Source organism: Panthera pardus, unplaced genomic scaffold, assembly GCF_024362965.1.
Source record: "Panthera pardus isolate Hobbes unplaced genomic scaffold, ASM2436296v1 HiC_scaffold_3, whole genome shotgun sequence".
Lineage (NCBI taxonomy): Eukaryota > Metazoa > Chordata > Mammalia > Carnivora > Felidae > Panthera > Panthera pardus.
This window is the reverse complement of record NW_026526876.1, coordinates 12372916-12397878: the sequence shown is the minus strand read 5'-3', so window position 1 is coordinate 12397878 and position 24963 is coordinate 12372916. Positions and strand designations below refer to the sequence as shown.

The 24963-nt window shown below is 46.4% G+C and overlaps 1 protein-coding gene across 1 annotated transcript in view; it reads right to left on the bottom strand.

Moving 5' to 3' along the window:
* Nucleotides 1-24963, bottom strand: part of UBE2G1 (ubiquitin conjugating enzyme E2 G1) — a 103856-nt gene that overhangs the window by 23948 nt on the left and 54945 nt on the right. The window contains exon 2 of the mRNA XM_053893244.1: nt 11677-11779. Within this exon, the coding sequence (XP_053749219.1) occupies nt 11677-11779 (103 nt within the window). The remainder of the gene's footprint in view (nt 1-11676; nt 11780-24963) is intronic.

Genomic DNA, 24963 nt, shown 5'->3' with positions numbered 1-24963 from the left:
GCAGTTTGAAAGCTGCAAACACAGAAAACAGCCAAGAATCTATGTGAAAGGACATCAAAAGAGCTGCCGCAGAGCCCTGCACTTTGTTCCGCCGACAAGGCTGCTCCTCAATGTTAAGGGAGCTTCCCTGTGTCCCTCAAGTCTGATCGACTGGATCCACTTTATGTCAGCTCACTGGAATCCCGACCATGAAAAACCGTCTTAAATTATTTCCATCTTTAAAATGTCAGGTTTTATTGGCAGAGTTATCCCCAAGCTTCAAAGCACACAATTTTCACTGTCTACAGATCACTCCCCATTCTGAACCAATAACCCCATGTTACGCCTTACAGGCTTCCTCCTAGAGCTGGACTCCTTAACATCTTTCACCTATAGAATCCTACCCGTTTTTTTAAAACCCGAGTTGTGTGGCCCCAGCTTGTGGGTGCAAACCTCCCATTTGAAAAGGCTGAGAACCTTTCCTCAGCCTAGATGAAGTTTCTTCCGTTAGCCCCACTTACTGTTTTGTGCTAAATTATAAAAATCTCACCAGGACCGGATCCCATCATTCTATTTTGTCAGATCCTTTCATTCTGCCATATTGACTTTATATAAATGATACACTTATGCCGTTGTCTTAAATTTTGCTCAACACTGTTCTTTTTTTAATTTTTTTTTTAACATTTATTTATTTTTGAGACAGAGAGAGACAGAGCATGAATGGGGAAGGGGCAGAGAGAGAGGGAGACACAGAATTGGAAGCAGGCTCCAGGCTCCGAGCCATCAGCCCAGAGCCCGACGCGGGGCTCGAATTCACGGACCACGAGATCGTGACCTGAGCTGAAGTCGGACGCTTAACCGACTGAGCCACCCAGGTGCCCCAACACTGTTCTTATAAAAACACTCCTGGGGCGTCTGGGTGGCTCAGTCAGTTAGGAGTCTGACTTCGGCTCAGGTCATGATCCCATGGTTCGCAGGTTCGAGCCCTGCGTCAGGCTCTGGGCTGACAGCTCAGAGCCTGGAGCCTGCTTCGGATTCTTTGTCTCCCTCTCTCTCCGTTCCTCCCCTGCTCGCTTGCTCACTCTCTCTCTCTCTCAAAAATCAATAAAGATTAAAAAAAAAAACAACACTCCTGTTGTTACCGGTTTCTTGTTCATTTTATCTGCCACATTCAACAATTTATCACACTCATAAGGTATTTGACTGCTTCCAATTGTTTTGCTATTACAAACAATAGAACACTGAACGTCCCAAACGCTTCCTGGGCATAGGGTTTTTACCCTAAAAATGAAACTGCTAAGACAAAGTTTGCATCACTGTTCAAAGCTGCGTGGCCAATGAAAGAGGCCGAGGTGGGGAGGTAAACAAAGGCCCCCGAGCCCCTGTTCTTGAGCACTGAACGATCAGTGATGTGGCCTTGCACTGATCATGCAGCACAACGTTCCCTCATCACAGGACACATGGCTCATGCTTCACTGTAAAATGGTACTAACCAGAGTCCGTCAGGTCCTACATCCACGATGACAAAACATACATGATCTTAATAGCCTACAAAGTTTCCACCCCATTGCCAGCGGGGAGGAATAAAATAAAGCACGCTCTTTGAACAGACTAGCCGTGGCTGATGAAAGACAAAGAGAGTAAGAGGTAAAAGGTTACACTCGCCACTCACTAACACAAATGTATACAATTTAAAGTTATATGGTGATACCCGAGTCTCCTAACGTCCTGCACAAATCTGCCACCACCTTTCCCTGAAATCTCTCACTCCGTGGAAATGGCTGGCCGTCCACACGCCTGATAACCGGCAGGCTGAAAAGAGCAGGTACAGCACGCCAGCTCGGTGTCCTTCACAGAAAGACACCGAGACAATCCATCCCTAACACCACTAGGAAGACTCATTAATGGACAGAGCAGTAACAGAGCGATAAATATAGCGGCTAAATTAATCCTCGTGGCAACTCTCAGTCTTACAGAATCTTGAGTGCCCGCGTTACTCTGAAGGGTGCAGCGCCCTCTAGTGACTAAGGGAAGGCTAATGACGCCGCACAAAATAACACGAGAGCGTCTAAAAAAATGTCAGACGTCGTTAATTCTTCCCATCGTTACATAAACGATGCATCCGGTGGTGAATCAATCCATCAGGCAGGTTGAGGCACCATCTGAGCCCACATTAACGTGCTTCCGACCCTACATCCCCACTGTCAGCCTCAGGCCCTCCCCACGGGCAGTGATTTGCACTGGAGGTCTGGGCACCCACACACGAGAGACGCCCGCTCCAGCAGCTCCGAGACGGCGTCTACCCTCTTCGGCTGCCGGACGCCTGTAAGCTCCTTCCTGCTAAACCAACACACAACATGAAATACTTGATTCTTGGTACCTGGTACCATTTTAGGATGCTGACATCTGAACACACCTTCCTCTCCTTACCCCTTCCTGGCTAATCTGCTCAGCCCTCCTCACTCTACCGCCTGGGCAAAGGCCGTGCGCCTCCCTGCTGCCACCCGGCTCAACCCCAACTCCCAGCCCAGCTCTTCCACCTACAAAGAAGCTTTCAGAGTAACACTGTGAAAAACAAGTTTCTGTTGCGGACATAAAGCTCAAGCAAAGTGAAGGAAAATAAAATCTGCAATCCCAAAGTCATGATACTCAGGGCTTATACTTTAGGATGTGCATCAAATTCCTGACTGGTAACTCCTGGTATAAAATCCCTCAATGGTTAGGCTTTGCCGTCAGGACAGAAGACAAACCCAAACTCTTCAGCAGTGTTTATAAACTTCAACTAGCACTCAACCCCGTCTATCCGCCCTCTTCTTGAGGTCCCATACGCTCAGCTTTACTGCTGTTGCCACACTCCAGGCCCCACCCCTTGTTTTCTAGGCCCAATTACATTCTGTTCCTCCTACGAAATTATTCATCTGTGGCTCCCCTTCCATTTACCCCACCTCTCACTGCCTTTGCCAGAATATCCGCCCAGTTAATTTGTAATTTTTTTAAATGTTTATTTATTTTTGAGAGAGAGACAGAGTGTGAGCAGGGGAGGGGCAGACAGAGAGGGAGACACAGAGTCCGAAGCAGGCTCCAGGCTCCGAGCTGTCGGCACAGAGCCCGATGCGGGGCTCGAACCCACGAACTGAGCCAAAGTCTGATGCTCAATCGACTGAGCCACCCAGGAGCCTCTCCATCCAGTTAATTCTTACCCTATCTGCTAACACTTCGAAACCCCTTCTAGCCCAGAGTAACTCCTCTAAACCCACTGCAGCAAAATCTCCCCCATCTTACCAGCTCCTGGGAAGAAATGAGCAAGTGGCTTAATTCTGACCGATGAGACAAGAGCCAGTCTGCAGGAGAGCTTCCAGGGAAAAAAAGTGTCTACACTGCATATAAAATACCTGAAACTAAGAAGAAACTACCCTCAGGGGCGCCTGGAGGGCTCAGTTGGTTGAGCGTCCGGCTGAGGTCATGATCTCATGATTCATGAGTTCAGTTCGTGTCTGCGTCTGGCTCTGTGCTGACAGCTCGGAGCCTGGAGCCTGCCGGGGATTCTGTGTCTCCCTCTCTCTCTCTCTGCCCCTCCCCTGCTCGTGCTCTGTCTCTCTCAAAAATAAATAAACGTTAAAACAAATCTTTTTTAAGAAAGAAAGAAAGAAACAAACAAACAAACAAACTACCCCCTCTTTGTCCTTTGGGTAATATTCTGGGGGCCCCTGGTGGTTCAGTTGGTTGAGCGCCTGACTCCTGAGTTCAGCTCAGGTCATGATCTCATGGTTCATGAGACTGAGCCCTCTGTCAGGCTCCACACTGACAACGCACAGCCTCATTGGGATTCTCTCTCTGCCTCTCTCAAAATAAATAAATAAACTTAAAAGAAACAAAAAAAAAGGTGCACGTGGCACTGAAGTTAGAATACAGCCCAACTGTCTCATCTAGAAGCCCACACTCCAGAGGAGCGGCCACCACTGTTTAAATGTGTACTGAAGGCCAGGAACGAGTTTTTAATTGATGGAAAAAAATGGACTATTAATTAGTGCGGGGACTATTAACAAATGGTTCCCCTCAGCAAAGCTGAAGGCATACAATGTATATATGGACCCGCCAAGAGCCTTTAGAGAAAAGGCCAGAGCTCCGTGGGGCCCTCAGAGATGAAGCTGGGGCCTGGGGGCTAATTACTCCTCTACACAGACAGCAATTTGGAAGAAATACTCTATTGCCAGAGTACAAGATTCTGTCGTGGGAATGTCACTGTGTCTCCCCAGTAAACCTTCATGCAACGTATTTAGTTTGAAAATCTGCACTTCATCGGGCTTGTATGTATGGTCTTATTTGCTTTCTTTTTTTTTTTTTTTTTTTTTCCAACGTTTTTTATTTATTTTTGGACAGAGAGAGACAGAGCATGAACGGGGGAGGGGCAGAGAGAGAGGGAGACACAGAATCGGAAACAGGCTCCAGGCTCCGAGCCATCAGCCCAGAGCCTGACGCGGGGCTCGAACTCACGGACCGCGAGATCGTGACCTGGCTGAAGTCGGACGCTTAACCGACTGCGCCACCCAGGCGCCCCCTTATTTGCTTTCAAATAATATTAAGGATGTAATGGGGGACGCCTCAAAGATGTTCTTCAAGGGTTACTATGACCAACCCGAACTTTCCCTGTGGAGTGACCAAACTGAGTTCCCACGGCGTGCAGTGATCACCAATACCAACACGGCCCTGACAAATACATCAGTAAAATTTCTGACTGGAAACAATCGTGACAAAACAATCACTTTTCCAGACAACAGAAAGCCCCAAGTCCACACCACAGCCTACAGCTTACCCTGTATGTACTGTACCAGCTCTGGTAACAATTAGCCTTAATTTTCTTCTCCACCAGGTGTTTTAGGGGGCGGAGGAGTCCCCATCTTTGAACACCTAAAATGAAATCCCCGCCTGCTTAGCGCCATGGAGGACCACAGCTGAATAAGGAAGCACAGTCCCCAAGAAACCCGGACGCGGACCCACGGCTCTGTTCCTCAGGTGTATGGCTCTGAGAAGGTCACGGTATTTTGTCCCAATACCCCCACTTCTAAAAACAGTACGGAACCTGTACTAGCCACTGACATCAGATAGTCACAATCCATCTTATGAAGCATTAAATACTCACTTTCGAATGTCTCCTCTCTGTAAAGAGGGCTTTCCTACTATTCTCCCTTTCTGATCCTACACCCTCATGAACTTTTGCCCGCCCCTCATTCTGTGTCCACCCCTTCATTCTTTGCAGCAAGACAACGAACCCCGGGTACTCTGATAAGAAATCCTGCAACATTTCTTTGGGGGCTCGTCCGGGGTATCGACGTCTTCTAACTGTAAGCAAAGGGCGGTTGGCACCCCCTTTCTTTCCCACCTAAATAAAGTTCCCGAACCAAACAACAGGCACCCGTCCGCCAGTTGAGGGCGAACAGAGTGACCGCCATTCTCAAGTCTCAGCTGACAAGCTCCTTGGGTCTCCCCCCCAGCTGATCCCCCAATGCAGTCGGGAACACTGGTGTGGTGGAGCCCCAGTTTCCTTTTGAGAAAACCCTCTGGACGCACGGGACTCAAGGGAGACCAGACAGCAAACGACGGGTCCTGACCCAGGCTGTTGTCTGGTGGATGCCTGAAGGCCGTCGGCAAAACCGGATCCCTCACCGCCCCGCTTGGGTAGCTGGTAGAATTCTCTATGGCCAGCCCCTCCCTTCGGGAAATGAGTGGAAAAGCCCAGGACTGATCCCTCGCATATCCTCCCAGGAGTGATCCGGAAGACTTCCAAAGGGTCCGCCTCACAGCTTTCCCAACTGCAGTGGACGGTGGCCCTCTACTTGCTTCCACTTCCGACACTCCGGCCACGGCCCACTGCCCGGGTCTCATTGTTTACCTTTCATTTTCAAACATCTCTTGTGGAGCGGAGAGCAGGACTTGCCTCAACGCCTTCTGGGCTCACCACCCTCCTCCTGCCGCTGACGCCCACGGTGGTGATGGGAGAGAAGACATTCGGCAGGCTCCCACGAGACGCGGGTGCGAACAAGGACCAACTGGCTCTGCTTAGTCTACTCAGGACAGGGACTTGAAGGAGTATTCCCTAGCAGCTGCCCACACTCCTCTTGTTTCAGGGAACGTCCCTGTCCTCTCCGGCCCGACATGGACTCCCCAGTCCCACAGTGGTGGAAAAAGAACGTGCATCTGCTCAGCTGTCCCAGCTCACAGGCTTTCGGACGAGGTGTCCTCTCGCTGTCTGTCCTCTGGGCTTTCTTCTGCCTCCAGGCTTCCCGGCCGAATCTCACCTCTTCAGCCTCCCCTCCCACCCCGTTTCTGCACCCCCTCGGGTGCAGCCTACCAAGTGTCTCCTAAACCATCCTCAGTGTCCCAGGCACCACCAGCTGCTCCTCTCACCCTCCTGTCAAGGAGCAAAGAGCACCCCCTCGGACTGCCCACTTCGGATCTCCCCACTGGTGCCCCACATAAAAACTGACAACGGAGAACAAACTGATTGACTTTTAGGTGAATGCAGGTGAAACTCATTCGAGTTTCGATGTTTAGGCTATTTTAAGTGTGTTGGCTTGAGATAGACCTGTTTATCAGTATTAAATATAAAACTTTTTACTCTATCTAGGTTTCCTGGAGGTCAAATAGGTTCATGTTATCTCCATTCCACTTTGTTAGCAAAAAGATGACTAAAATGATGGTAAATTCTGCCTCAAAGTTTTCATGGGTAATTGTTAAGATGCCTTCCAGTCTTTGGTACCCTGAAACGTTATAAAGTTTTGCTTGCATGATAAATGGGATTCAATTCGTTGGACGTCCAGGTCTTTTCCAAACACACTGGAGTGCTAAAGCATTGATTACTTAACATAGGTTTGAGCTTCTGACTTCTCATCGCAGAAACACTAAGGCTATTTGGGTCTGTTGGTAGACATGCTTTGTGCTTAAGTGGCTCACGAATTTGCCATCCAAAGAATTCTGGTGTGACAGTTCACAATTGGTTACCAAGTTTTCACTGGAGACTATGGTTTCTAAGAGTTAAAATTCTGCTAAATGTAGTTAAGGCCGATGGGAATAAGGAAAGCAACTCGGTACGTAGAAAAGTAGAAGTGTAAGAAAGATAAGAACAAGAAATACATTTTTATTGGAAGGCAAAATAAAGTAATTTTGTCTGGTTATTTGGAGAGAAATGGCTTGGGACAAAATGTGAATGCAAAGGAAAGTTGTAGAAGGTTTGTGAAGGGAAATCTCTGGAAAGGAATTTTATGTGTGGTCAAGAAGGACTAAGGTTAAAATGAACGGATTTTAAAAGTACAACAGGTTAAGATTAAAACCGACCCTCCTTTGATCCAAAGACTGGAAAACAATGGCGATACCCTCGATACCCTTGGTGCCAGCCTCCAAATGCTCCATGTTTGTTGTGCCCATTTAGCACAGGAATGGACACCTGTGCCATACGAGGGATGACCATGATATACAAAGGCTTTTACTGGGATACATGGACGATTTTGCTAAACTTAGCCCAGTGTATGCCAAAAATGGATACCCACATGGCTGGAACATATTTATTTGCGCACTGCTGAAAAAGGCAGGGGAACAGACCTCATCTTTAGCCCTTTTAGCCCCCCACAATGGCCGATGATCAATACGTAAATTACTGTTGGGTCAAAATAAAATTAGTGCACGTTTCCAAAACCAGGAGAGTCTTGCGTGGTCCCAAGGTCCCGCGGGCAGGAAACAGGAGTAGGAGAAATCACGGAAGACCAGGTCAGCTCTCGGAAGTAGGGTCAAGCCTGGGTAAGAGCAACTACTCCCAGCAGCTCGAGAGACTGACAGGGCTTCTGGCTGCCGATCCCGTAGCCAGCCAAAGTGCGGGGTTAGAAGGTGAGGTTTCTCCTGGCCAGCTACAGGGATGCCTTTTTCTCTTTTTCCTATAGATGGGCAATTCCCTAACCAAGGCCAATACCCCTTTGGGATGCACTCTGAAAAACTGGGATGACTTTCATCCACAAACCCTGAAGAAGCAGCAACTCATTTTCTTTTTGCACCGAGGCTTGGCCCCAACGCAAATTGGAGGAGGAAACCTGGCCGCCAGAGGGAAATACCGATTGTAATGTCATCCTACGATTGGACTTGATCTGCAAATGTGAGGGGAAATGGGGAGAAGTCCCTATGTTCAGTGTTTTGGGGGCCTTAAGAGACAATCGAGGTAGGTGTCAGGCCAACCCTTTCTGAAGTCCAGTCATCAGGAGGGTAAACAGCTAAGGGCCCTTTGCCTGTACCCAAAGCAGACCTAGAGAGGGAGGAAGCGATGGCTTTCACCTCAGCCTCCGCCTCGGGTCCTCCATCCATATACCCAGACCTCAAACGTGCACTTCTGCTCCCTGCTGCCCACCTCACCCAGGCCCTCCCCGTAGCGTGACAGGCGTGTTTCCCCTACAAGAAGCTGGAGACACCCAGGGAGGCACCACCATGATAAGATTACAAGTACCTTTTTCGCTCTAAGATTTAAGACGGACGAAAGGATATCTAGGTACATTTTCTGATGATCTGGATAAGTATATAAAGGCTTTCCAGAATTCCCTACTGAAGCTCAGGCAGTCCCACCCCAAGATCCTACTTGGGACTATGATAATCGCACTGGGAATGGTGGGACTGCCATTTCCAAGCCTGTACTTTGGAAGGATTAAAAAGAACTAAGGTTAAGCCTTTAAATTACACTAAATGAGCCACTATTATACAGATACAGGATGAAACCCTGGTGGCCTTCCTGGAAAAGTTAAGGGAGGTTCTCATTAAATATAAGGCTATCTCCCCTAAAACCCCTGAGGCAGAGATGATTCTGAAGGACAAATTCATCATTCAATCGACCCCAGATATGTGGAGAAAACTACAAAAGTTGGCTGTTGGCTGGGAAGGGACCCTGGAGGAGCTTTTACAAGCTGCCAATTGGGTATATGACAACCAAGATTGAGAGAAAAGTAAGGAACAGGAAAGGAGGCTTAAGAAAAAAATGTAAGGTCTTAGTCTTGGCCTTACATACTATGTCACACCAGACTTCCCAAGGTCCTGGCACCAAGTGCCATATCCGAGGCCGAGGCCATTCAGGGCACTGGAAACACCAGTGTTCTCAGAGGGGACAACCGAAGTCGAAACCCCGTGAGCCAGGCCGCTTGTGTGGAGACGGTCACTGGAGATCCGGATGCCCTCGGGGACCTCAGTCTGCAAGGGCTCAGATACCCAGTGTCCCTGAAGGGAACGGATCGGTCCTGGGGCTCATCACAGTGGCCCCCCTGAACAAACTGTCCACTGAAAACCCAGAGCCTCGGGTACTCTGGAAAACAGAAGGAAAACCGCTCGAGTTCCTTCTTGACACTCAGCTGCCTTTTCCGTCCTTTCCCTGGCCGACCATCCAAATGCCACGTAGCTATTAGAGGCGTCTCCAGAAAACTTATGACTAAATTTTTCTCTCAGCCCCTGGGGTGCATATGGGCAGACTTTTTTTTTCCGCCCTCTTTTTTGATAAAGGCAGAGAGCCCCACTCCCTTGCTAGAAAGGGACATTATGACTGAATTAGGGACGACGGTGCTACTAGCTCCAGGACGGATAAATAATTGCCTGAACTTAGAGTAACCTGGATATTGGAGAGGTAAAGTTAAATACTCCTCGTGGAGTTTGTTCCTGTGGAAACTGGATGGCCAAAGGAAGATTCGAGGATCGAGAACCAAAAACTAGTTAACTTGCTTAATTATTCTAACCAACAATATCACAATATCCAAATAAATATGGAAGAGAGAGGAGAACTTGTAGTTAAGTTTAAAAAAAAAAATGACCAGACATGTCAGGGACTTTTGGGATGGCTACAATGCATCTTTCCTTTCCATGGTGTGGTCTCCTCCCTAGGAGGCATTGCGTTCAGAATATTAATGCTTGTTAGTCTAATAGTCTATGTATGTCATTTGTAGAAGCCGATGATATGCCAGAAAAATAAGACCTCCAAGAAAATTCTGCTAGCCCAGATGTTCCAAACACCCTGCCATTATCTCGGACCTCTGGATCGACCTCGGAACCTGCCCCTCAATGCCTCCTTTCAGCAGGAGGGAGCTAAGATCGGTCGTTGCCCAGATTCCTAATGCAGTTAGAAGTCATGCGTTCAGTGGGAAGACTATGGTAGAAAAAGATACGATAAGAGAGGCAGAGAGAGAAAGGGTAGGACCTGAGGTCCTGGGTGGGGAAAGACAGATTTTGGAATAACGCTGGGAGTGCGTGACAACAGCAAACCCTCCCCACCCCAGGGGTAAGGTTCCTAAGAATGTAACAGACCCCGCCTACTCCCCTCAGGTTGGACTCAGGAATTTCACAAAAGACCTAAGTGTGAACACAGACCACACCTCACATGATGGAAATGACCCAGCACCTAGTGCTATTAAGCCAAGGAGGAGCCAGGGGGAAGGGGCGGGACAACCAGAACCTTACAAAACAAGGACCCTTGCCTACAGTCATGGGCATTCACTTTCAAATGTCCCCTCTCTGTAAAGAGAGCTTTCGTACTATTCTTCCTTTCTGATCTTATACTCTAATAAACTTTTGCCTGCTGTTAAAAAAAAAAAACAAACATTAAATATTAGTAGCTTTAAGTTAGTCTGCAAACATTCAGAGCAGAAAGTAAGACTGTGGTCTTTGAATCTAAAATGTAGGACAGAAGGGGCGTCTGGGTGGCTCAGTCAGTTAAGCATCTGACTTCACCTCAGGTCATGATCTCACGGTTCAACGGTTCCAGGGTTCGAGCCCCTCATCGGGCTCTGTGCTGACAGCTCAGAGCCTGGAGCCTGCTTCCGATTCTGTGTCTCCCTCTCTCTCTGCCCCTCCCCCACTCACACTCTGTCTCTCTCTCAAAAATAAACATTAAGAAAACATCCTAAAATAAAATGTAGGACATAAAATATTTAAGAAATCTCATCTCCTTTTCCGTTATTTTTTTCATACCACTACATTCTGTTTTCTGACATTTGTTAATAAGGAGTAACTAAAAGTGATTAGCCGTAAACAATCGCTTTTATAAAGTGGGAAAAGGTAAACACTGGTTCATTTCAGGGTCAACACATCTTGGCTCTGGTCAGTTTTCTGGGGGGACCCAACTGAAGAGTCACTAAACCGATGACTTTGAAAGTTCTCTCCCACGTGAAGATGCTGATGTGTGACCTGTGTCCCGAAAGGAAATCTCCCAGGTTAACACTACACTGGAATCAAACGGATAAAGTGCTGAGGATGGGAAAGCCTGATCTCTGAAATTACGGGGTTCCCTTTGGGGGTGAAGCACAGTAGGAAGAGGCAGAAACATTTCAGTCAAGAATTCTCTTCTTTCTCCTATCCTGCCAATATTAACCCAATGTCTGAGAAACAAGTAAAAAATACATGATCTAAAAGAGGCTTTACCTTAAAAATAGCTTTTCTGTAATAAATTTATTCCAGGTATTAAAAACATCTACATTTCAGAAACCATTAGCTATATAAGAAAGCAGCAGGCTTTAGACACTAGAGTTTCAGGCAGAACACGTAAGTCCTATACACGATCACTTGATACAAACAAGTTCACCTCACCACAGCCACTCCATCTGATCTAAACAATTTCACTTCAGTTTGCCAAAATAGTTTATACTTCAATTAAGAGAGCTATTTTAGTGTCAGTTGCATGGTACTTACTAAAGTGTGTCAGGGGGACCAATGATAAGGACTTCCCATCGGTAAAGGTCATTGTCATCTATTAAACCTGCTGAAAAGCCTTCCACTGGATTTTTGTTGAGTTCTGTGGGGGAAGAAAAAAAACTGATCAAAACTTTTAAGCACATAATTTTCACCCAACAGATAAATTACAGAACGTTAATACCATGTTATAAATTCTACACTATTCGACGGATATACGTGGATCCATCAGCAAAATGCTACCTGACGGCCAAAACGTTTCCATTTCTGTAGCACAAGGAGGCCCACAGGGAAGCAAACATGACCCCCTTCCAAACCTCTTATTCCCGCCCTGGACTCCAGCTAGGTTCTCACCCTCTAGGTAACCCTACAGTGGTAGACAGAACTTGCAAAGACACAGGCATCCAGGCCCACCCTCACAGATCCCGGCTCAGAGGGAAGTCGAATCGGTCTTATGCGGTGGTCTTTAGGGTGCCCTATTAGAAGCACCAACAGAGGACCTCACACCGGTTCAATGGAATCCCTGAGCTTAGCCAACCCTCATGTACACGTTCTCTGCGTGTCTGTTTGACGAGCCCTCTGTAACCCTGGGGATGCACATCTACAGATGGGGTTCCTGTGTGGCCCAGCAGACTCAGCGTGCAGAGAGCAAAGACCCCATGTGTCTGGTTTGTGTCACCCCTTTGGCCAGCCAGAACTTCTGGCACACAGGAGTGGTCTCACAACAAGAGCTGGGGCCCTACAGAAATGGCAGCGGCATCGTGAGATTTTTCTCTTCCAGAAAGTGCTCTGGCCTGGAGAGAGGAAGACGTAAGCGAAGGACTAGGGAGGCCAGAGGACGCAGGCCAAGAAGGGAGCTTAGTGGGCCAAGTGAGGAGGAATCCACAGTCTGGTGGTTCCTGGAGACACCGGGCTTCATAATGACCTACTGATGGTATATATTATGTACGAATTTTCAACAGCTTTAACGAGGCATAACTGATATTCGGTAGGAATGCACGTTCATATATTGTAAAATTTGACACACACTGATACACCTACATGCCTATGAAGCAGTCAACACAATCCTGGCAGTAAATATCCACATACACTGTATATAGAAATCACCAACGGAGAGCTCAGACGGGGAGCACGGACTGGCTCTGAGAAGTGGCAGCCAAGCCCTCGTGAGAGAACAGGTGGGAAGGGATGTGCTGGGGGCTCCGAACAGGTGTTCTGCCATCAGACTCGGGAGTTCGGCCTGATGGTAAAAGAAAGCGTAATACAACCAGAATGCTATACACGAGACTGAACAGTGTGTCAGTAACCAAGACCTCAAATTGTGAAGGAATTAAGCAGGTGGTGTTATTTCAACAGCTAGGATCTAACACCCCAACGCGCCAGTGAAACACAGAGCCAAAAGTCACATTTTATTTATATTTAAATATGAATGGAGGCACCTGGGTAGCCCAATAGATTCAGTGCCCAACTCCTGATCTCAGCGCAGGTCTTGATCTCAGGGTCATGAGTTCAAGCCCTGCACGGGGCTCCATGCTGGGCATGAAGCCTACTTTAAAAGGGGGGGAGGGGAGGGGTAGCGTGCCTGGGTGGCTCAGTCAGCTGGGCGTCTGACTCCTGATTTCGGCTTAGGTCATGATCCCAGAGTCGTAGGACTGAGTTTTGTGCTGAACTCTGCGCTGAGCATGGGGCCTCCTTAAGATTCTCGCTCCCTCTGCACCTTCCCCGCACACACGAGCTCAGTTACTCTCGCTCTCTCTAAAAACAATTATTTACTCAAAATTTGAAAGGTTTCTTCATGAGCCTAAATTTTTGCCTAAAAGGCCAAGTAGACTTATCTGAAGTTTGAAATTGTACTATATCTCAAACCAAAGAACTGTATGCTTACTTTAAAAAAAAAAATTTTTTAACGTTTATTCATTTTTGAGAGAGACAAGAGAGGCAGGGTGCGCGAGGGGCGTTCGCGGGACCTGCACCCCCTCTCTCCACAAGCCTCGGCATGCAGTGTACGTCCTCCTCGTGGGGGACAAGGACTCAGGGACTTCTCAGAACAGGTCTCACGGAAGGAAGGACCGGGGGAGAACGACCAGAGGAAGCCATCTACACGTACCCCAGACCACAGCCGCTGCTCTGGGGAGTAACCCCCGGGCCCGGGCTTTGCTCCAACCTGCTCCCGGATGCCTGACAGGGCACGTGCACCGGACCACAATCCTCAGTAACAACCCCTAGGCCCCGAACAGAGACGGGATGCCCTCTCCTTTCCTTTCTGAGTCTCCCAGACACTGTGCCTGCACCCGCTTACTGTCTGTAGCTTCAAAACTCTGCCATCCCTCCTGCCGGCTCACGTTTGACTTTGATGCCGGGCAGCCAGGGACCCTCTGGGCCCCCAGACTCAGCCTGCCAGCATCAGAAGTTGTGTTAATTTGAGGGGCGAGGGAAAGAAATGATGATAGGATTCATTTCAAAAACATACGGCCACAAGTATGTTTTGTTTTGTTTTAATTCTTAGCTAAAGAGAGAGACTTGGGGGTTATCAGAATATTATTGATAACTTAAGTCATAAGACTGATGGTATCACCCATGGGTGAGCCTAAGTGTGAACCCTATGTAGAAGACCTAACTGAATACCACTATTGTGAGGATGAAAAAAAAAAAAAAAAGAGGCCACAAAAGTGACTAAGAAGGGGAAGACAGAGAAGTAGGAAGAAACCCAAGAAAAAGCTTTATCAAAGAAGCCAAAGGAGAAAGTTGCCCATAATAAATACACACTACACAGGAAACAGGAGGTCTAAACCAGGGGTGCCTCAGTGGCTCAGTCCGTTAAGCATCCGACTTTGGCTCAGGTCATGTGCTCAGGTTCACGGGTTCATGGATTCATGGGTTCCAGCCCCGCATCAGGCTCCGTGCTGACAGCTCGGAGCCTGGAGCCTGCTTCAGATTCCGTGTCTCCCTCTCTCTCTCTGCCCCTCCCACACTCGCACGGTCTCTCTCTCTCTCTCAAATAAATATTTTTTTAAAAATTAAAAATAAAATAAAATAAATCCACTGGGTTCAGTAAAAAGAAGGTCAAGGGTGCCTCAGGTCTATCTGGTTTCAGTATAATGGTAGCATGTGGGCCAGGCAAACAACACCGAGTTGACAAAAAGAAGGTGAAGGAGAAAGATACAAGTGGAAACTTTCTCTAGAAGTCCAAAAGTCTGTGGATGGAAACGTGTAGTAGTCACGCAGAGATAAAAGCCCAGCAAGCTTTTTAATGGGAAAGGCCAAAGAAAGAGGTTTCAACACCCTATCTGTGTGGACGGGGATACGTCTTCACCCTACATTCAAATCCAGATGGACTACAAGATATAAATAAGCAACAAAACTTAAAGAAAATAAAGAATTTTGTTACATAATCTTGGGTTGGAGGTGGCTCAGGAAGGCCAAAAAACTCAACAGTCAAATTGTACCACGCAAAGTATTTTAAATCCAGCACAATAAAGCCTCGATACACAGACCAGAACAGAGAGACTATTTGCAACGTTACAGGTAAAAGGCTAATGTTCCGAATACAAACGAAAGGGGAACACACAAAGGGTACCAGTACATGGCGGGAAGGACACAGCTAAGAACACAAAACTCTGGCTGGCGGTAGACACACACTTCGCAGAAGTGCCCGTGGTTGGGTTTCTGCCTGAATCAGAGAAGTTTTCGATGGGGCAAACATGGAAATTTGTCCTTCTGAACGTTACCTGGACATAATGAGTTGGAAAGAGCTCTCTTTCCCACAAATCATGAATATGAAGCAAAATTTTAAAGTTCTAATAAAACAGGCAAAACTAATGATTAGTATCTGAAATCAGGACACTAGTTGTCTTTTTTTTTCTCTCTCTCTCTTTCTTTTGCAAGGGGAGTGAGGGTAGCAGTCGGGGAGAGTTTCAGGGGTCCTGGTAATGGCACGCTGTACAAAATACGTATGTACTTTCCTATGCTTCACTTTTTAAAACTCAGTAAATCCTGGAGTGTCCCATCGCTGTTAAATGAGAGCTATGTACACCTGTGGTGAGTCTGGAAATCACTGTGGGCCAGAGTGGTCTACAAAAAATGAACAAAAAGCAAACCAAGGCTTTGGGAAAAAGGGTTTGCGTAGGCAGAAGTATGGGAACTGATGCACGAGCAGACTTTTATGACAGTCGTTATTCAAGGAAAAAACTAAAGGAGAATGGGGAGAGCATACGGAAACTAAAAAGCTCTAGGAGCACCTGGCTGCTCAGTCAGTTATGCTTCTGACTCTCGATCTTGACTCGGGTCAGGATCTTACGGTTCGTGAGTTCGAGCCCCATGTCGGGCTCCGTGCTGACAGCGTGGGGCCTGCTTGGGATTCTCTCTCTGCCTCTCTCTCAAAGTAAAATAAATATTAAAATAAAAATACAAATGCAAACTCTATAGTGCTGAATTCAAATTGCAAGTTTCAGTACTTTAAAAAAATTCTGAGTTCTGTCCACTGAAAAGGTCTAGGAAAAACGACCAACCCAGTACAAATGTGCATCCCTACTGCCCAGGATGTGGCTCCGAACAGGATGCACCACCCACAGGGAGCGGGAATCTCCAGAGAAACGGCTGAGTTCAGGTCTGGGGCGGGACACGTTCTAGGTTCATCTCATACATACTAAATAAAAAGGAAGCTGTCAAGGGGCGCCCGGGTGGCTCAGGCGGTTAAGCGTCCCACTTCGGCCCAGGTCACGATCTCACAGTTCATGGGTTCAACCTCTATGCTGACAGCTCAGAGCCTGGAGCCTGCTTCAGATTCTATGTCTTCCTCTCTCTCTCTGCCCCTCGCCTGGCTCGTGCTCAGTCTCTCTGTCTCTCAAAAATAAACAAAAAAAAAAATTAAAAAGTAAAAAAAGGGGCACCTGGGCAGCTCAGTGGGTTAAGCGTCCGACTCCGGCTCAGGTCATTGATCTCCTGGTTCGTGAGTTTGAGCCCCATGCCAGGGTCTGTGCTGACAGCTCAGAACCTGGAGCCTGCTTCAGATTCTGTGTCTCCCTCTCTCTCTCTGCCCCTCACCTGGCTCGTGCTCGGTCTCTCTGTGTCTCTCAAAAATAAACATTTAAAAAAAAAAATTAAAAAGAAAAAAGAAAGACAACCAGATATTATGTGTCTCCTGATAAACAAACCATTCAGGAATGTTCGCCTCACTTACCAACCTGAGCTCGTCCACACCCCCAGACACAATCACCAATTTACAGAACACACAGAGAAACATGGTTACGGACACCCAAGGACACACATGACCAGCAGAGACCACACTGCAGGGCCTGGAAACTCAATAAACACACCATGAGGGAAACAAAAGAAAGAACTGAACTCAAACTTAAAAAAATTTGCAAATTTACTTAAAACAAGTAAAAATTTGAAGACTAAGTGGATATTAGACAATACTAAGACGTTACTATAACATTAATAATACTAAATAATTACTGATCTTTTAATGTGGTAATGGTAATCTGCTAGTCCTTTAAACCCCATTTTTAGAGATATATTATGGAATATTTACAGACAGATGATGAATGATGTATGATGTTTATGAAGTGCTTCAAAATCACGGGGGATGGATAAAACCTGACTTCTCACAACCTTGTAACTTGAGGCTATGTGAGTCCATGGAGATTCACTGTACCCATCAGTTTACTTTAGCATTAATTTATGTTTACAATTTCTCTCAGTAAGCTCAGAAAAATGCTAAAAAGGCAGTTATTGTACTCTGAAATAATGTTTTACCATTTCTTTTATCAATCACATGAAAATAAACCTTCACTGAGCCTCTGCAAAAATACGAGGTCAACGTTCAAAGACCCAACTATACATTTTATACTTGACTCTCAGGGAAACGTGCTGCTTTCACTGTAATCCACTTTGCCAAGCCCAACGGTTGACTAAACCTCCGGCTAACAAAGCCAAACACAAACTGGTACTGAGAGCCCAGCACGGATTCTCCTTGGAGTCGGGGTGGCTGTGGCATCCTGCTCCAGGGAATGTGTGTTCCCGCCAAGTTTACTTACACCTCAAATAGCTGTGAGGTGCATTTCTATGAAGGGATGATTTCTACACTGGCTTCATTTTGAACCTTGGAAATCACCAACAGACCCTTTATCCAGATACTAAGTATCAACACGGTTTGTTTAAATAGTTTTGACCTTATTGTAAGAATAAACGGCCATATTAATTTTAAAAATTTAGATCAGTACAAACCAAGTCACTTAAAATTAACAGAGAAAACATTCATTTCCTCCAAGTTTCCATTAGTTAATCAATATTGACAAGGGTAATGTATTAGCAAAAAACTGCAACCGTTTCTTTATATTTTGTCTAGATTTTAAGAGGCATCAAGTTAATCATCTTTACAGATTTGGGCAAACTTTAGGTTTGCTTATTAAAATGAGATTTTTCTTTTCTTTACACCATGCCATGGGCTACAGAGCTAGGTGATTTCCTAACCCCAAACACTTCCAACCACTTTCTTTTGCCACGTTTCAAAAACAAGGAATAGGGAGCAGAGAAGCAAAACAAGCCCGAGATCACATCTCTCGCAAAGATGTTGCCAATGTGTTTCCGAAAAGATGCGCTTGGAGAATTCTGGACCACATTCCTGGAACAACGCTCAAGGAAGCTCGGCTACCTGCAGTACTGCCCCTCGACATCTTCCTCACACACTCAGCTAAGCTTTCTCGAACACGGGGTCCTAAGCAGATCGCTGCTTGTGCTTCAACGAAGAACAGCAGCGCCCTCGCTCATCTCTGACGGGATCTGCTACCCTCACGGGACACGAAGTCAGGCCTTGCCTCCGCCTTCTGCAGTTTCACATAAACCTCCACCTACTTTGTTATGTTTGGGGACAAAAAATTATAAAGACAGGATTTGGGAGGGCTTCTGAATTTCGTTTCACAACAGAAAATCTGCACCCCAGCTTTGGGGGCACAGAGTGTGGTAGGACGCCCGGCAGACCTAGGCTGGATGTCGACTCTCCCTCCCGGTTTGTCGCCCTCCTTCTTTCCTTCTTTCTTCCCTCCTTCATTCCTCTTCCTCTCCTTTCCCTTCCTCTCTCCCTCCCTTCTTTCCTTCCCTTGTCTCATTTTCCTCATCTTTAAGCCTGGTCAAATCCATGACAGTGTTGCAAGTCCAACAACATACTCTGCAAACCTGCTCTCTTCCTTTAAAACTGCTCACTGGGCCACAGACGATAAAAAGAAGAGTCAATGTTCTTCAGAATTTTGCGGTTTGGAGAAATACTACCTACCCCCATCCAACACTTCACAGCCACCTATTTATTTCTAGTAGGAACTGTCAAACAAGGCCCCGATGCGCGGGCCCAGAAGAATGGGTGAATGAACGCGATTCAAGCCAGGGGAATGAGATCTTCTAGAGGATTTTTCAAACTGGACTTAAAGAAAAGGAGTCCCAACCCAAGGGGAAGTTGTGCCATGAAAGCCCAAGAGCTGCCGAAAGCCACAGTTCCAATCTCAAGGAGAAAAGAAAGGTGGCCTGAGAGACCGCAGCCAATATGGAGGTGGATGAACAGGGCTAAGCCACAGGAGGAGAGTTCTGGTTCCCGACCCCTGGCTCCACTCCTGCCCTCCATAGCTTTGGGGAAGTCAAGTTTCCTTGCTCACCTATACTTATGCCAGTTCAATTCCTAGCCCTTCCAACTTAGGGTACGTGTTTCTCCTTTCAAAAAGTTGTATTTCCGAGCTGGCATCCGGTGGACTGTGCCAGCCTCGCCCCTCGCCCTGAAGGTGGCAGCGCAGGGCCGGCCCTGCCCTTCCCTTTCACACTGAACCACATCACTTGGGGGACACGCAACCCATGATCACCACCCCTGCCCCCAACCGGCCAGGGCAGGTGGACAGGACGAAGGCGGTCCCTCCCACCACCGCCACCAACGCAGGGTGAGAATCATTAACCCTTCGCTGCAGAGAATCATTAACCCTTCGCTGCAGAGAATCATTAACCCTTCGCTGCATCCTGAGTTTCCGAAGTGTTGCTCCAGGCTTCTGGGTATAAAATTTTCAAGCACAAGTTTTCCTTTACTTAATATACAACAGGTCTTACCTCCTTATCTACTTACTTTTGCACAATAAAACTAGGTAAGTTACTCAACTTCACGTATCAATACAGGAATTTGCTTTCTTTCGTCTTCACCTACCCCTCGGTGGCCTCAGCAACCTCAAAGGGAGGGTTCCCTCTCCTTACCATCTCTCCTTGTCATCAACTGCTTATAAAGAAATTCACAGTGAGGCGCCTCAGTGGCTCAGTCAGTTGAGCGTCCAACTTCAGCTCAGGTCATGATCTCACAGTCCGTGAGTTCGAGCCCTGTGTCAGGCTCTGTGCTGACAGCTCAGAGCCTGGAGCCTGCTTCAGATTCTCTGTCTCCCTCTCTCTCTGCCTCTCCCCTGCTCACTCTCTGTCTCTCTCTCCTTCAGAAATAAACATGATAGAAAGAAAGAGAAAGAAAGAAAGAAAGAAAGAAAGAAAGAAAGAAAGAAAGAAAGAAGAAGAGAAGAGAAGAGAAGAGAAGAGAAGAGAAGAGAAGAGAAGAGAAAAGAAAAGAAAAGAAAAGAAAAGAAAAGAAAAGAAAAGAAAAGAAAAGAAAAGAAAAGAAATTCAGGGTGAAAAAACCTCTTGGGGTACCAGGGTGGCTCAGTCAGTTAAGGGTCCGAGTTCAGCTCAGGTCACGATCTCACGATTCGTGGGTTTGAGCCCCGTGTCGGGCTCTGTGCTGACAGCTCGGAGCCTGGAGCCTGCTTCGGATTCTGCGTCTCCCTCTCTCTCTCTCTGATTCTGTGTCTCTCCCCTTCTCTCTCTGCCCCTCCCTCGCTTGTGCTCTCTCTCAAAAATAAGTATTAAAAGAAAACAAAACAGATGGGGCACCTGGGTGGCTCAGTGGGTTAAGCGTCCAACTTCACTTCAGCTCAGGTCATGATCTCACTGTTTGTGGGTTTGAGCCCCGTGTCGGGCTCTGTGCTGACAGCTCGGAGCCTGGAGCCTGCTGCGTATTCTGTGTCTCACTCTCTCTGCCCCTCCCCAACTCACACTGTCTCTCTCACAAAAATGAACATCAAAAAAAATTTTTTTTTAAATCTCTTAGCACAGGGATGCCTGGGTGGCTCAGTCAGTTAAGCAGCCAACTCTGGATTTCGGCTCAGGTCATGATCTAACAGTTTGTGAGTTCGAGCTCCGCGTAGGGCTCTGTGCGGACAGTGTGGAGTCTGCCTGGGATTCTCTCTCTCTCCCTCCTGCTCGCTCTCAAAATAAGCTTTAAAAAGAAAAAAATCTCTTCGTATAATAATGAGGTTTTTGGAGCTCCATTCCAAGTCACTTCAAGTTTACTTCAACCACCTAATAAAATCCAGAAAGACTTCAGAAAGAGTCTCAAAGAAATTACTGCAATATGATATCTTCTTTTTTAATGTTGAGAGACACAGCACACTCAAGTGGGGTACAGGGCAGAGAGAGAGAGAGAGAGAGAGAGAGAGAGAATGAATCTGGAGCAGGCTCCACACTGTCAGCATGAAGCCCAACATGGGGCTCCAACCCACGAACCCCATGACCGTGACCGGAGCCAAAATCAAGGGTTGGTTATTTAAGGGTCTGAGCCAGCCAGATTGCCCCATTTGATCTCTTTTTTAAACAAGATCTAAAACGAGGCCCCTGGGTGGCTCAGTTAGTTAAGCATCTAACTCTTGGTTTCGGCTCAAGTCATGATCTCACAGTTCATGAGTTCGAGCCCCACGTTGGGCTCAGCACTGATGGCACAGAGCCTGCTTGGGACTCTGCCTCTACCTCTCCTCCGCCTGTGCTCTATCTCAAAATAAATAAACTTAAAAAAAAACAAAAAAAACTTAAATTGACTCTATTCTTTTTTAAAATTTTCTATGTTTATTTTTGAAAGAAAGAGCGTTAGTGGGGGAGGGGTAGAGAGAGATGGAGACACAGAATCTGAAGCAGGCTCCAGGCTCTGAGCTGTTAGCACAGAGCCCGACACGGGGCTGGAACTCACGAACCGTGAGATTATGACCTTAGCCAAAGTCAGACGCTCAACCGACAGAGCCACCCAGGTGCCCCTTCTTTTTTCAAAAATTAAAAAAAATTTAATAGGACAGTCAGACATGTAAACTATTTCCAATTGGGGGGAACAGATTTCATAAAGAAAAAGATGGAAATAAAGAAACTAAAGTATACGAAAATAAAACAGAAATAAAAATAAAAGAAAGAAAACAGGAAGAGGTACTGAGGACTGAGGCAGATGGCCGCTGACCATCTAGACAGAAGGCAGGTAGTTCTTAGGCATTTAGGGAGGTGCTGCATCCAAAGTGAACTCTCTCCTCTGCTAACCAGTGGTTTCCCTTAACTACATCCCACTGGCTTCAAATGGGTGAGAGGAGACAAGTTCACAAAGATGGTTCGGAGAACACACCAACTGAGCCATGTATTGTCCCCTTCCAAATGGGATCTCCCCTACCCCACCCCCAATCCCCTTGATAAACTCCACCCTCAAGGTTACAGAAGGGTGTGGGACTTGGGACCAAAGGCACCTGACATTTACAGCACCCAAACTCTCACTGTTTACTAAAGCTGGCAGCCAACTTTGACAAATCTGAGACACCAGCATGTAAGAACCGTCAAACTCAACTGCTGTGTCCTTAACTCTTTCTTGTTAAGAAAGAAAGAAAGAAAGAAAGAAAGAAAGAAAGAAAGAAAGAAAGAAGAAAGAAAAAAGAAAGAGAAAAGGAAAGAAAGAAAGAAAAGAAAGAAAAGGAAAAGGAAAAGGAAAAGGAAAAGGAAAAGGAAAAGGAAAAGGAAAAGGAAAAGGAAAAGGAAAAGGAAAAGGAAAAGGAAAAGGAAAAGGAAAAGGAAACAAAGTAAGCCACTTCTCAGGACATTAACAATCTGAATAAGCAGCTTGGCTAAGTTCCGCTCCCAATCATCAGTGAGAACTCTGCACAGCACCCACCCACCCACCCAGCGCTCAGGTGCAGCAGCAGCACGAAGTCCTTTCGTGGCCTTCCACGGCCTTCCTCGAAGGCGAGAACGCGTAGGCAGGCATTTCATCCCCAAGTGTTTATATCAGTGTAGAATACACCCCGGAGTTTAAAATAAGTTATTGTGGATATGAGCTAAATTTCATTTAGTGAAGTCCCTATTTACACAGTTTTAAACTGACTACAGCTGCAAACATTTTGTATTCTGCTAATCTGGTAGGCAAAAATGTAACTGTTAAATGATTAGTGAGGTGAGCTTTATTTTATGAGCTAATTACAATTAAATAACATGCGGTGCTTGTAATTTACCTTTTTTTAAGATTTTCGTTTTTCTTAATTAACTTAGTAAACAAAATTATCGGGGCACGTGGGTGGCTCAGTCAGTTAAACGTCCCCGAGTCTTGACTTCTGCTCGGTTCATGACCCTAGGGTTGTGACTCTGAGCCCCACGAACTTGGGATTCCTTCTCTCCTCCTCTCTCTCAAAATGAATAAAGTCAAAATAAATAAACAAAATAAGTAAGTCTTAAATATTATATTCAGATACACATCTTAGCCCTCATTTCTCACTTGAAGTTGATTTTCCTGGATTTTTAATATAGATCTTCCTTTGATAACACATTTGGTTTCCTTGTTTCCATTATTTGTGTCTTACTTTTGGTCTTTTTTTCCCCATATTGGCTAAAACTTGCTTTAAAAATGTGATTAACAGGGGCGCCTGGGTGGCCCAGTCAGTCGAGCGTCATGATCTCACTGCTTGTGGGTTCGAGCCCCACATCGAGCTCTGTGCCGGCAGCTCAGAGCCTGGAGGTGCTTCGGATTCTGTGTCTCCCCCTCTCTCTGCCCCTCCCCACTCAGGCACTCTCTCTCTCGCTCTCAAAAATAAATGAACATTAAAAAAATTTTTTAAGGGGCGCCTGGGTGGCTCAGTCGGTTAGGCGTCCGACTTCGGCTCAGGTCATGATCTCACGGTTCGTGAGTTCGAGCCCCGCGTCGGGCTCTGGGCTGACGACTCAGAGCCTGGAGCCTGTTTCAGATTCTGTGTCTCCCTCTCTCTCTCTGACCCTCCCCCATTCATGCTCTGTCTCTCTCTGTCTCAAAAATAAATAAACATTAAAAAAAAAAAATTAAAAAAAAAAATTTTTTTAATAAAAAATAAAATCTTTAAAAAATATATGACATACTTTTTGTTATTCCTGACTTTTAAATATTCATATAATTAGTACTGATTTTCAACAACTATTACTTAAAGATTAAAGCATTTTTATTCTTTTCCTACAGTTCTAAATTGTTTTTTTGTTGCTGTTTGCTTTGTCTTTAAAACGTGAAGAATAAGGGACGCCTGGACGGCGCAGTTGGTTAAGTGTTTGACTCTTGATTTCGGCTCAGATCTTTGTCTCATGGTTCATGAGACCGAGCCCTGCATCGGGCTCCATGCTGACACCTGGAGACGGCTCAAATTCTCTATCTCCCGGTATCTGTCCCTCCCTACGTGCCTACATGCACGCTCTCAAAATAAACACTAAAAAAAATTTTTTTTAAGCTGAAGAATGAAAGCGGGTTTTTTTTCAAATGCCTTTTGACATCCATGTGTATTACTGCGGATCCACAATCACATGGGTGTATTTGTTCTTTAGGGGTTTCATGCACAGTCCTAGCAGTAACAGGAATGCATCACGGGCGCATCCCTGACAAGAGTCCCCTTGGTCACTCACTATTCTGCAGGGTTCAGCTTGTTAAGATTTTACTGAGGATGCTGGCATCTGTCCTGGGGTTGGTCCAGAGTGCTTCTTTTCTTTTTTAATAAATGTTTTCATTTGAGTATAGCGGACGCGCAACGGTACGTTCGTCCCGGGTGCACGACACAGCGACTCACCTCTCTGATGTGATGCTGTGTTCACCAGTGTAGCTCCGACCTGTCACCATCCAAGGCTATGACGGTATCATGGACTATATTCCCTATGCTGTGCCTTCTATCTCCGCGGCTTGTTCATTCCCTGACTGGAAGCCCGTGCCTCCCACGCCTCCTCGCCCTCTGCCCATCCCCTCCACCCCCCAGGGCCAGAGTATTTCTGTGCAGTTAGATTTAGCTATCAGGGTTATTAATAGGCTCAAAATGAAACAGAAAGCTTTACAATTTGTATGATGGAGGAATTAAAACAAAGGGAGAGGAGTATCAGAATAAACAGGTCAATACAACATGCTAGACAAAAACAGGCTCTTTGGGAATTTATAGAGCCGTCCACTGGGGGAGAGGGGAGTAACTCCAAAAC